At 43.8% G+C, this 13,413-nt stretch overlaps 1 protein-coding gene across 1 annotated transcript; it reads left to right on the top strand.

Moving 5' to 3' along the window:
- Positions 1–3,263: 3,263 nt before the first annotated feature.
- On the top strand, positions 3,264–3,752 carry LOC141977141 (feather keratin B-4-like). Its single transcript, XM_074938469.1, has one exon. The coding sequence runs from the start codon at positions 3,264–3,266 to the stop codon at positions 3,750–3,752; it is 489 nt and encodes a 162-aa protein (XP_074794570.1).
- Positions 3,753–13,413: the final 9,661 nt, after the last annotated feature.

The raw sequence follows: 13,413 nt of genomic DNA, 5'->3' as shown, positions 1-13,413 counted from the left end.
ATGATTTTGGGGGGAATTTTTCCGCGAAACATCTTCTGATCTAAATGTGAAACATAATAAAAAATCAAGGGTTTTGCAATCCACTATAACTCCCTTTATTTGAAGGTGGGTATTTACATTTGAGTAGATTTTAATTATCTCGTACCAAATTGAAGTTAATTGAATTATCTGGGACCACATCTGAATTAAATGTGGAGAGTTTGACCCACTAGAGACATGTGTTTCCAAGGAAAGAAAAAGTAGCACACACAGTGCAGTTGGCGACTTCGTCCCCATGGGTGACATGCTTTAAAGCAAGTTTTTGAAGCTTGAATTATATACTGTGATTTATAATGCTAACATACTCATGGGAAAGAATTTGACAGACTTTTAATTTCTTTGGAGAAGTGCTGTATTAATGTATAAAGGAGAGACAGTTAAAGTGGACCAAAATTAGCCAGTTTTTTTTTTAATCATTGATGCTTAGATCCATGGATGCACACATTTTTTAACAAGACATACTACTAACCTTGTCTTCTAAAAGAGTGTCACAGGGATGGAGCACGTGCTTAGCCCGTGGCAGGAGGAGTCAGAAGTATTGGATTGTATTTCTGTTTCTGCAACTCAAACCTGTGCAACCTTCACCTCAATGTGCTTCTTTTTTCTCTACCTAGAAATCAGGGATAGTAAGGATGTTAAGACTGGAAATTGTTCAGCGTTCTTAGAACTCAAGATTTCAAAGCACCTAAGAACAGTCATTGGTGTTTTATAAATGCAAAGAGTTGTATCCTTAGAATATTATTAAATTGTTTTGGGATTAGAAGCCTCTGCATTGACTAGTAGAGTCACTTGAAAAAAAAATAGAGGCCAAGGTCTCTTGTGTTATTCCTTTAATCAGGTCATGATTCAAAGCCAAAAATTTGGGGATATTGCTTTTTCATTCAAATGTAATTTTTCATTTGGTATTTTAAAAATTATTTTATAGGAAAATGAAGGTGCTCTCATGGTGGAAATCAGCACAGTTGCTTCAACTTCAAAGCAATTCTGGGCCTTAAAATCAAAGGAAGATATTTCTGCCTTCTTCCCTGGATACCGAAAGCACTCCTAGAGATATAGTTTACACTTAAAACAACATTCTGGTTCTTGCAGGATTTTTTTCAGCAATACGGCCCATAGCTGGTCAGATTTTATGTCATATCTCATCCCACAGCACTCTCCTCCTTTACCAAGAATCCATGATTTCAACCTCTCCTGGGCTTCTTCCAGGGCTCAGTCAGCTGCATTATCTTGCAAGACCTCAGTTTCTTGTCAGCTCAGTCATAGAGAGATGGTTTCTGATAGAGTACAAGTTCCACAACTTAACTCAAAACCTTCCTATAGAAGAGCACTGCTTCCTTTCACTCCCTACCGTCCCTTCCCTTGACCTTGAGCAAATCAACTCTAGGCATCCCTTTGAGACAGCATTGGTGACACAAGTGGAGATCCAATGTTAGGTCACATTTTAATCACCGGAGGTTGAAATTCACTCCTGGGCAGAGAATCATCACAAAGGCTCGTACTATACTTAAGTCCTTGCGAAGACGTAGTTTGAAAGTTTAAAGTAGAACTAAAGCTGTCCATAGTCATTATTCGATCCCCCTGCCAAAGGGTGAATTTGAGACTTAAGGTCATGACAGGAAACGCACTGAAGGCAAAGGAATATTTCCAATTGATTACAAAGGGAATTGGATCTGAGATGGGGATGGAGGTTGTGAGAATGCAGAAAAATAACTCTCTGCTTCCAAGCAGGTTTATAATGAAATGTCCAGTGCCCCTAAGAATGACCAGTATGAACAGAAAGGACCAAAGGGGATATCTGTTCAGGACAGCCAGTTGTGCTACTGATGCAATTCTGAATCACCTTGACATGCATTCTCATTGCACCACCAAAAAAGTCACTGGAATGACACAAGCAATGCAGACTGCAACGTGCATTATTAGGATTAGTCCAATAATCCCAAACGCTGAGAAAACAGCAGGTTCAAAAGGAGCATTTACCGAGGCATTATACTTTGTTTGGTAACTAATTAGGACTTCCTGTACCAAATGCAACGCAGATCCTCCAGGCAGTCCTAAAAACTGTATAAAAGGATTCACTGCTCAGGTCTCTTCTAAACGCTTCTTTGGACTTCATCTCCTCGGTGAACTGGGTAAGTCCAATTGGACTCAATCTCTTTCCAACACAAGAGCTGTCACAGTAGGGTCCATTTTCATTTTAAGCCTAACTCTTGTACATACTCTCTGTATTTTTATTAGGGACGAGGGTGTTTCTCCATTATCGTCTTTTGTAGTTATTCACTTGCAAGTGCTGGTGGATCCATGATTTGACGCCATAGGTGGGGATTTTAGGAGCACCATATGCAATTGGGAAACATATTTCCGATTAACTGGAAATAGAATTAGGGCATTTAAATCTTTAAAGTGACATTAGAAAGTCCCTTAGCCATTTTTCTCTTGGATAGATTAGGAAGAAACTTCGCCACCTTAGGCCATAAATGACCAATTCAGGGGTCTTCTTTATTCTGAAGTAGCTGTTACTCCTTACTTTTGGAGCCAGGAGAATTATAAAGCTGACAGCTGGTCTGATTCAGTCTAGCAATTCCTACCTTCCTATGATCAGAAATGCCCATTGAAGGTTCTTATACTCAGATGGTATAATTTATTGTCGCTCCATGGATGTCAGTGGACCTGAACCCATTTTACCAGAGCTGAGGATCTTGTCCTTAGTGATTTATTTGGAGAATGGAAAAAATTCTGTTCCTTCCTTAGCAAGTATTGGTGACTCTCAGGGTTTGGAAAAGCAAAGAGTCACACTCTGACACTGGACTCTACTGGTTTGCATGAGGAGGTTGAATCCTCAAAGGAAAGGAAAAGATCAGCATTATCCCAGCCAAGTTCTCTTTGAGAAATGTCTATAATGGACGCAGCATCCCAGGTATCCTTCAAAGAAATAATCACATTTATTCCAGGCGGTGTTTTTAGACAGGTCACTGAGAGGGCTTCAAAGGGGACAATTGGGAGAGTAAGTGTAGTGTGAGTGGATAAGAGCCAAAGAAAGAGGAAATAGGAATAAATATATAGCCAAAAATATAGGAGCTAAGTCCACTCCTCCTGTCTCTCTCGGGCCCCACGTAGACCTCACTACTACAGTAACTGAGGTTTGAGTCTTTCTTCCACTGATACGAGTACCTTCTCTTTACCCTATTCCCTGTTGTGTGTTTCAGGTTTACCTGCATAACAGAAAGATGTCTTGCTCCAGCCTGTACTATCCAGAATGCGGGGTGGCCCGGCCCAGTCCAGTTTCCGGCAGCTTCAATGAGCCGTGCGTTAGGCAGTGCCCTGACTCTGAAGTGGTCATTAGACCATCACCCGTTGTTGTAACCATCCCAGGACCAATTCTCAGCAATTTCCCTCAACAGAGTGAAGTGGCAGCTGTAGGAGCACCTGTGGTCGGAGCCGGCTATGGGGGCTCATTTGGTTTGGGGGGATTGTACGGCTATGGAGGCCGTTACGGCGGACTGTATGGTTTAGGAGGATTAGGTGGTTATGGGGGCCATTATGGTTACGCGGGATTGTGTGGTTATGGGGGCCGTTATGGTTACGGGGGATTGAGTGGTTATGGGGGTCGTTATGGTAGACTGTGTGGTTACGGGGGAGGTTACGGTTATGGAGGATTATCCGGTGCCGGGGTATCTTGCCATAGGTACCTGAGTGGAAGCTGTACACCATGTTAAACCTTGCAGGAATATCAAAGGTAAAAAAAAAGACCAGGAAACGGAGAACAAGCAACAGATTCAGAGGGAGATTTCAGAAGCGCTGTGCAGGCATGGCTCCACTTGGATTCAACGCGAGCTGTGTCTGCTCAGTGCCTTTGTCTCCTAGACCCATTTCTAATGTTATGCTTATAAACTTTTTCTGCCAATGCTTTCCCAACCACGTGCTTAGTCTCTTAGTCACATGTGGACTCATTCTGAATTACACTCAGGCTGTTTGCTCTAACCCCGCAGTGCGAAGGAAACAGGGGCTTTAGGACAGGCATCAGTTGTAGTTATTATCACTCGAATTTGTTTGTCCAACTCTGCACCTGCGAAAAAGGAAAAGCAACATCTTGCCTCAAATGCATCGCAAGGAAGCGGGTGATCGGTCGCAGCCCCTCTGGAAACACGTGAAATACCTTCTTTCTGTTGTGTATTATTTCTTTCTGTAACTGTGTATTGCAAATTTCATTCACATTAAAAACTATGCTGCATCGTAATATCGGTCTTCTGGTTTTCCTTGTTCCTCCCTCCTTGTTTAAAAATCCTGCTGCATGAAATTCATCCCTGTAGAGCAGGCAGCACCAGGCACATCTCAAGTTGCAACTTTCGAAGGCATGGAGTGACAGGAGAGTAAAGCCCTTTAAGTGGTTCGTAGCGATGTGGAAGCTTTTGGAGATATTAAAAGATCACCACTGTAGAGTTTGACAATCAAGTCTGTTTGCCACCATTTTTAATTCCTTGTTTCACCCTGGTCTGTCACAACGTAACGAAAACACAATAAAAGCTGAAGATCAAAAAGTGTCTACGTTATGCAGCTGCTGTTAGAAAGTTAAAAGGCTGAAAGAAACGCTCCATATTCCTGGATAGGAGAGAACCTAGCCTGATTCTCCTTGACACTAAAGCCTTTTGACACTCCTCTGGCATTGGAAAGAGGCAGGAAAGTCACTACAAATGTAGGTCACATATACCTTAAGGCCCTGCTGCCTTTGCACTTTACAGAGTGGTGTAAAAACCCATAGCGCAGTAGAGAATCAGGCCCGCTGTGTTGATAATAGTGGAAGCACATAGCCAGGAAGGCATTAGAAGACCCATCCTGTGAATTATGGGAAACATTCGGCATGTTTGCAGAGGTGCTGATTAAGTGGAGCTCTTTTGTTATTTCACAAAGAGCTCGATGTACTCAGCACTTCTCAAAGACAGGCCTATGCGTTAAACCATCAATCTGTATCTTGCTGTTCATTTCCTGGTTCTTCCCTTTTCTTTGCATATGCCTACTGGGTTTAACAGAGCCCACTGTTTCCATTAAGGTATCCATGGCCCCATCACCATCCCCGCAACACTATATTCCTCCCACAACCATAAAGTGCCTTGTAACCAAGGAATCTCTCCTAACCATATGAATCCCGATAACCATGTCATGTCGCAGAACCACAGGGACCCCCCAACTACATAAACCTCCATAATGCTATAAGGTTCTATCACTACATACGGCCCCATGACCACCTCCAGTGTCAGCTGCTGCTGAAGATCCCACTGTGCTTTCCTGAGGGAAAGAACTGAGCATTGGTCCTGAGAAGATCATGACAAAGGGCGGGTGGTTGGATCAGCACTGTGGGCTCAGGGCACTACCTTAAGTAAGGCTTGTTGAAGCTGTCCACACATGCTTTGTGGAAAGTCTCTCCACACATTTGTGAAACAAGACATCTTTCTGCAGTGGAGATAAATCTGAGACATGCAGCAGGCAAGAGAGTAAATTTAAGGTGCGTGGATAAGTGGAATAAAAATGTTTATATTGAGCTCCTAATTCAATTGAGATCACAAAGACACTTAAAGAGAGAGACAGAAGGAGAGAGAAAGCAAGAAAGCAAGAAAGAAAGAAAGAAAGAAAGACCTACCCACTATTTTGAATTTTTGTGACTTTCTTTGTCCTAAATAACCCTGTCTCTAAGCACTATATAATTTCTATCACTAATGCACGCGATTATTGATCCATTAAAAATTATAACACGGAACTTGACTGGGATAGCATTAGCAATGCCATTTTCCTTGTTAGGATGTTAGGAGTTCAGGTCAGCCTCAGAATGTGCTGCTTTGGTGTGTAAACCTCAGTGTGTCACCAACACTTGCTGATCAACGAAGGGAAGTGTTTGGCTTCTTTTTAAAATAAAAAAACCCCACTAAACACCACTTCCTCAGCTGGTGTAAATGTGCGCTGTTCCACTGATTTCACTGGAGCTACACTAAGTGAGACCAGATGAGTAACTGCACCTATAATCACTTGTGCATATGAGATGGTAGCAACTGCCATGCAGGAAGAGAAGAGTGGCCCATCCAGTACAATATCATGTCTCAATGAGTGTCACTTACCAGCTGCATCAGAAGAAAGCAGAAGAAAAACGAATTAAGCCTCTATGGAGGAAACTTAGAATCATAGAATCATAGAATATCAGGGTTGGAAGGGACCTCAGGAGGTCATCTAGTCCAACCCCCTGCTCAAAGCAGGACCAATCCCCAATTAAATCATCCCAGCCAGGGCTTTGTCAAGCCTGACCTTAAAAACTTCTAAGGAAGGAGATTCCACCACCTCCCTAGGTAACACATTCCAGTGTTTCACCACCCTCTTGGTGAAAAAGTTTTTCCTAATATCCAACCTAAACCTCCCCCACTGCAACTTGAGACCATTACTCCTTGTCCTGTCCTCTTCTACCACTGAGAATAGTCTAGAACCATCCTCTCTGGAACCACCTCTCAGGTAGTTGAAAGCAGCTATCAAATCCCCCCTCATTCTTCTCTTCTGCAGACTAAACAATCCCAGTTCCCTCAGCCTCTCCTCATAAGTCATGTGTTCCAGACCCCTAATCATTTTTGTTGCCCTTCGCTGGACTCTCTCCAATTTATCCACGTCCTTCTTGTAGTGTGGGGCCCAAAACTGGACACAGTACTCCAGATGAGGCCTCACCAATGTCGAATAGAGGGGAACGATCACGTCCCTCGATCAGCTCGCTATGCCCCTACTTATACATCCCAAAATGCCATTGGCCTTCTTGGCAACAAGGGCACACTGCTGACTCATATCCAGCTTCTCGTCCACTGTCACCCCTAGGTCCTTTTCCGCAGAACTGCTGCCTAGCCATTCGGTCCCTAGTCTGTAGCGGTGCATTGGATTCTTCCATCCTAAGTGCAGGACCCTGCACTTATCCTTATTGAACCTCATCAGATTTCTTTTGGCCCAATCCTCCAATTTGTCTAGGTCCCTCTGTATCCTATCCCTGCCCTCCAGCGTATCTACCACTCCTCCTAGTTTAGTATCATCTGCAAATTTGCTGAGGGTGCAATCCACACCATCCTCCAGATCATTTATGAAGATATTGAACAAAGATATTGAACCTAGTGAGGAGGGCTTTAAACTAGGTTCACCGGGGGAAGGAGACCAAAGCCCTGAGGTAAGTGGGAAAGCGGGATACCGGGAGGAAGCACAGGCAGGAATGTCTGTGAGGGGAGGGCTCCTGCCTCATACTGGGAATGAGGGGCGATCAACAGGTTATCTCAAGTGCTTATATACAAATGCACAAAGCCTTGGAAACAAGCAGGGAGAACTGGAGGTCCTGGTGATGTCAAGGAACTATGACGTGATTGGAATAACAGAGACTTGGTGGGATAACTCACATGACTGGAGTACAGTCATGGATGGTTATAAACTGTTCAGGAAGGACAGGCAGGGCAGAAAAGGTGGGGGAGTAGCACTGTATGTAAGGGAGCAGTATGACTGCTCAGAGCTCCGGTACGAAACTGTGGAAAAACCTGAGTGTCTCTGGATTAAGTTTAGAAGTGTGTGCAACAAGAGTGATGTAGTGGTGGGAGTCTGCTATAGACCACCGGACCAGGGGGATGAGGTGGATGAGGCTTTCTTCCGGCAACTCACGGAAGCTACTAGATCGCATGCCCTGATTCTCATGGGTGACTTTAATTTTCCTGATATCTGCTGGGAGAGCAATACAGCGGTGCATAGACAATCCAGGAAGTTTTTGGAAAGCGTAGGGGACAATTTTCTGGCGCAAGTGCTAGGGGAGCCAACTAGGGGGGGCGCTTTTCTTGACCTGCTGCTCACAAACCGGGTAGAATTAGTGGGGGAAGCAAAAGTGGATGGGAATCTGGGAGGCAGTGACCATGAGTTGGTTGAGTTCAGGATCCTGACGCAGGGAAGAAAGGTAAGCAGCAGGATACGGACCCTGGACTTCAGGAAAGCAGACTTCGACTCCCTCAGGGAGCGGATGGGTAGGATCCCCTGGGGGACTAACATGAAGGGGAAAGGAGTCCAGGAGAGCTGGCTGTATTTCAAGGAATCCCTGTTGAGGTTACAGGGACAAACCATCCCGATGAGTCGAAAGAATAGTAAACATGGCAAGCGACCAGCTTGGCTTAATGGTGAAATCCTAGCGGATCTTAAACATAAAAAAGAAGCTTACAAGAAGTGGAAGGTTGGACATATGACCAGGGAAGAGTATAAAAATATTGCTCGGGCATGTAGGAAAGATATCAGGAGGGCCAAATCTCACCTGGAGCTGCAGCTAGCAAGAGATGTCAAGAGTAACAAGAAGGGTTTCTTCAGGTATGTTGGCAACAAGAAGAAAGCCAAGGAAAGTGTGGGCCCCTTACTGAATGAGGGAGGCAACCTAGTGACAGAGGATGTGGAAAAAGCTAATGTACTCAATGCTTTTTTTGCCTCTGTTTTCACTAACAAGGTCAGCTCCCAGACTGCTGCGCTGGGCATCACAGAATGGGGAAGAGATGGCCAGCCCTCTGTGGAGATAGAGGTGGTTAGGGACTATTTAGAAAAGCTGGACGTGCACAAGTCCATGGGGCCGGACGAGTTACATCCGAGAGTGCTGAAGGAATTGGCGGCTGTGATTGCAGAGCCCTTGGCCATTATCTTTGAAAACTCGTGGCGAACGGGGGAAGTCCCGGATGACTGGAAAAAGGCTAATGTAGTGCCAATCTTTAAAAAAGGGAAGAAGGAGGATCCTGGGAACTACAGGCCGGTCAGCCTCACCTCAGTCCCTGGAAAAATCATGGAGCAGGTCCTCAAAGAATCAATCCTGAAGCGCTTACATGAGAGGAAAGTGATCAGGAACAGTCAGCATGGATTCACCAAGGGAAGGTCATGCCTGACTAATCTAATCGCCTTTTATGATGAGATTACTGGTTCTGTGGATGAAGGGAAAGCAGTGGATGTATTGTTTCTTGACTTTAGCAAAGCTTTTGACACGGTCTCCCACAGTATTCTTGTCAGCAAGTTAAGGAAGTATGGGCTAGATGAATGCACTATAAGGTGGGTAGAAAGCTGGCTAGATTGTCGGGCTCAACGGGTAGTGATAAATGGCTCCATGTCTAGTTGGCAGCCGGTGTCAAGTGGAGTGCCCCAGGGGTCAGTCCTGGGGCCGGTTTTGTTCAATATCTTCATAAATGATCTGGAGGATGGTGTGGATTGCACTCTCAGCAAATTTGCAGATGATACTAAACTGGGAGGAGTGGTAGATACGCTGGAGGGGAGGGATAGGATACAGAAGGACCTAGACAAATTGGAGGATTGGGCCAAAAGAAATCTGATGAGGTTCAATAAGGATAAGTGCAGGGTCCTGCACTTAGGATGGAAGAATCCAATGCACCGCTACAGACTAGGGACCGAATGGCTAGGCAGCAGTTCTGCGGAAAAGGACCTAGGGGTGACAGTGGACGAGAAGCTGGATATGAGTCAACAGTGTGCCCTTGTTGCCAAGAAGGCCAATGGCATTTTGGGATGTATAAGTAGGGGCATAGCGAGCAGATCGAGGGATGTGATCGTTCCCCTCTATTCGACACTGGTGAGGCCTCATCTGGAGTACTGTGTCCAGTTTTGGGCCCCACACTACAAGAAGGATGTGGATAAATTGGAGAGAGTCCAGCGAAGGGCAACAAAAATGATTAGGGGTCTAGAGCACATGACTTATGAAGAGAGGCTGAGGGAGCTGGGATTGTTTAGTCTGCAGAAGAGAAGAATGAGGGGGGATTTGATAGCTGCTTTCAACTACCTGAAAGGGGGTTCCAAAGAGGATGGCTCTAGACTGTTCTCAATGGTAGCAGATGACAGAACGAGGAGTAATGGTCTCAAGTTGCAATGGGGGAGGTTTAGATTGGATATTAGGAAAAACTTTTTCACTAAGAGGGTGGTGAAACACTGGAATGCGTTACCTAGGGAGGTGGTAGAATCTCCTTCCTTAGAGGTTTTTAAGGTCAGGCTTGACAAAGCCCTGGCTGGGATGATTTAACTGGGAATTGGTCCTGCTTCGAGCAGGGGGTTGGACTAGATGACCTTCTGGGGTCCCTTCCAACCCTGATATTCTATGATTCTATGATTCTATGAAAACCGGCCCCAGGACCAACCCCTGGGGCACTCCACTTGACACCGGCTGCCAACTAGACATGGAGCCATTGATCACTACCCGTTGTGCCCGACAATCTAGCCAACTTTCTACCCACCTTATAGTGCATTCATCCAGCCCATACTTCTTTAACTTGCTGACAAGAATACTGTGGGAGACCGTGTCAAAAGCTTTGCTAAGTCTAGAAACAATACATCCACTGCTTTCCCTTCATCCACAGAACCAGTAATCTCATCATAGAAGGCGATTGGATTAGTCAGGCATGACCTTCCCTTGGTGAATCCATGCTGACTGTTCCTGATCACTTTCCTCTCATGTAAGTGCTTCAGGATTGATTGGGGAGTTTCTTCCAAGACCCTAAATTAAAAATTGGGGGTGAGAATTTTCAGAGCTACCCAAGGGATGTGACTGCCCAAGTTCCTCAGATAGTGAGTCGAATACGACTTATCCATTTCACAGAGAAGAATTAGTTAGAAAAGTGGTTGGAAGACTTCTGAGTCATGGGTGTTTTTATGTGGTTTCATGGACTGCCCCAGGGAATTCAGAGGCCCTGTGCTCCTGAGGGCCTAATTAGTTACAAAACAAACTTTGCATAATGCCTTGAATTGATGTATTTTTTTTCCTCTGTGGTTCTGATGATTAGTTTGTTCCTAACTCCACATGGCGTGACATGCATCTTACACCATACAACTCTTTCATCTGAAAACTTTAGGGGTCAGCTACATTCCTGTTTTCATTCAACTGACTTTGCTGATGCTGCTATGGGATATTTGGAACCTAAAATGGTAACTGTCCAGTGTAACAGAGAAGCCACGATGAGTAATGGCGTATTATTGGGTTTTATTTCTGACTGTCCAGTGTAATAGGGAAGCCACGGTGAGTAATGGCATATTATTGGGTTTTATTTCTGACTGTCCAGTGTAATAGAGAAGCCACGGTGAGTAATGGTGTATTATTGGGTTTTATTTCTGACTCTGCCACATGCTCCTGATTCTTCACCTCAGTGTGCTTGTTCACCTCCACATAAATCTAATCTAATATTGACATTATGCTCAATGACCATAGCCTTCCTCAGATCAAGGACTTCAAAGTATATCTCACTCATTAAAGTTGCATGTGTCCACTATGTTGCATTATTTTAACGGGAGAATATTTTTCCTGGGAGGAGATGCCCCAGAAGGTATGGATTAGTTAATTTTACAAATTCATGTTTAGGTTTCTGATGTCATTCCCATAGAGAGTTCACAAGTCCTAGCCTCCGAATTTGGGGCTCTTTGATTTTCATTCAAAAAAGCTTTTCATTTCCCTTTCTTTAACAAACTTTCCTTTGTGAAGCTCAAGGGGCAGATGCTGAGCCAGGGTACGTCAGCGAAGTTCCATACACTTCAATTGAGGGAAGGCATTGACACTGCTCAGGTTAGAAGAAGTGGCACTGGGGGTGTATTTTCTACTTTACAGATCATTCTAATTACGGCTGAAAAGCTTTCTGCAGAATTGCCCTAGGTTGGTCAGACTTGGAATTAATCCAGTCTCCTCTCACAGAAAGTTGACCACAGAAGAAGTACTCCTTAATTCTGTCTGTTTTGTGCTTTTCCTTTTCTTCACAAGCTGAATTCTCTTACAGGGCCCAATTCTCTTGGCTGCTCATGGACGGAGATGTAGTAGCTGATGTTTCCCACACATTTCACCACGTTGGATCTGAGCAGTTGCGGGTGGAAGTGTAGAGTGCGCACGGACAGATGGACTCCACACAAGGTTTCTTCTAACCTATGCTGAGCAAAGTACCTTTCTTCAGTTTGAAGCTGATGGAGCTGTGCTCAACATCTACCCTAAAACATTAAAATAGATATAAAAGGGAAATGCAAAGGTGCATTGAATGAAAGTCAAAGAGCCACAGTTTCAGAGGATGAGAACCACAGCTCAATACTGGAATGATATCTGAGACCTTGACACACATTTTTAAAGTGAATCTAATCTTAAATGTTGGAACATCTAATCCCAAAACAATCCCATCTAAATACCATAATGTAATTATTACTATAACAATATATCACTTTGGCCGTATAAAACTTAATGAGTGGTTGTTAAGTGCTTTGAAATGTTTAAATCAGAGGAAGCTTCAGACAATCCACCGTGAAAGTTATCATTATCCCTGTTTGCCACAGAGGTGAATGGAGGCATGTTAAAGTGAAGGTCAGACAGGGAGTGATCGGCAGAATCAGAAAAAAAACTCCAATATAGTTGTCCCTACTCCTGCCAAATAACAAAATTCATCTCCTGTACCTTACTGGACACTTACCGTTCCTGGCTTCCAAATATGTCACTCAACTGAGAGTAATTGTTAGAGAGGCTCAGTCTGGAATTTTCTTTTGAGTTTGTTTGGATGATTTTTTGGAGAACATTAGGGTGAAATATCTTCTGATCTAAGTGTGAACAATGATCAGCTTTCAAGAGTCTTGCAATGCGCTTTAAATCCCTTTATTTGAAGGTATTTGCTTAGTGGTTGGTATTTCCATTTGAGCAGACTTAAATTATCTGGTACCATCATTTTTTCCCATTTGAATTCTATATTGAGAGTTTTATTTCTACACTGCACATGGACAAGCTTGAAATGTATACACTTGTAATTCCTTTGATCAATTATTATCCTCATGGATAAAGAAGGCTATGTTAAAGAGACGACCCACCCTGTAACTCATTTCACAAATCTGAAAGAATTCATTACCATTGGGTCACGATGACCCATTCGAGAGAAGTTTTTCCAAGGAAAGAAAAAGGAGAAAACACAGTGAGGTTGGTGACTTCATCCCAATGGGTGCTATGTGTTAAAGCAAGTTTTTGATGCTTGAATGATATACTATGATTTGCAATGCTACCACAGCCAAGGAAAAGATAGAAATTGAGAGCCTTGTAATTCCTTTGGAGAAGTGTTGTCCTCAAGTATAAAGAAGAAACAATTAAAGTGTATCAAACGTTAGTCATTTTTTCATTGTTGATGCTTAGATCCAAGGATGCACACATTTTTTAGCAAGCGATATTACTAATGTCATCTTGTAACAGCGTGTAACAGGGGTGAACCTCGAACTTACTCTGTGTTACGAGGAGTCAGAACTATTGGGTTATATTTCTGTTTCTGGAACTGACCCCCGTGTGACCTTCACCTCCACGTGCCTCTTGTTCTATGCCAAAAAAACAAGGATAGTAAGGTTGTTACGGGT

This window comes from Natator depressus, chromosome 24 (assembly GCF_965152275.1).
Source record: "Natator depressus isolate rNatDep1 chromosome 24, rNatDep2.hap1, whole genome shotgun sequence".
NCBI classification, from domain to species: Eukaryota; Metazoa; Chordata; order Testudines; family Cheloniidae; genus Natator; species Natator depressus.
This window is presented reverse-complemented; position numbering and strand designations above follow the sequence as displayed.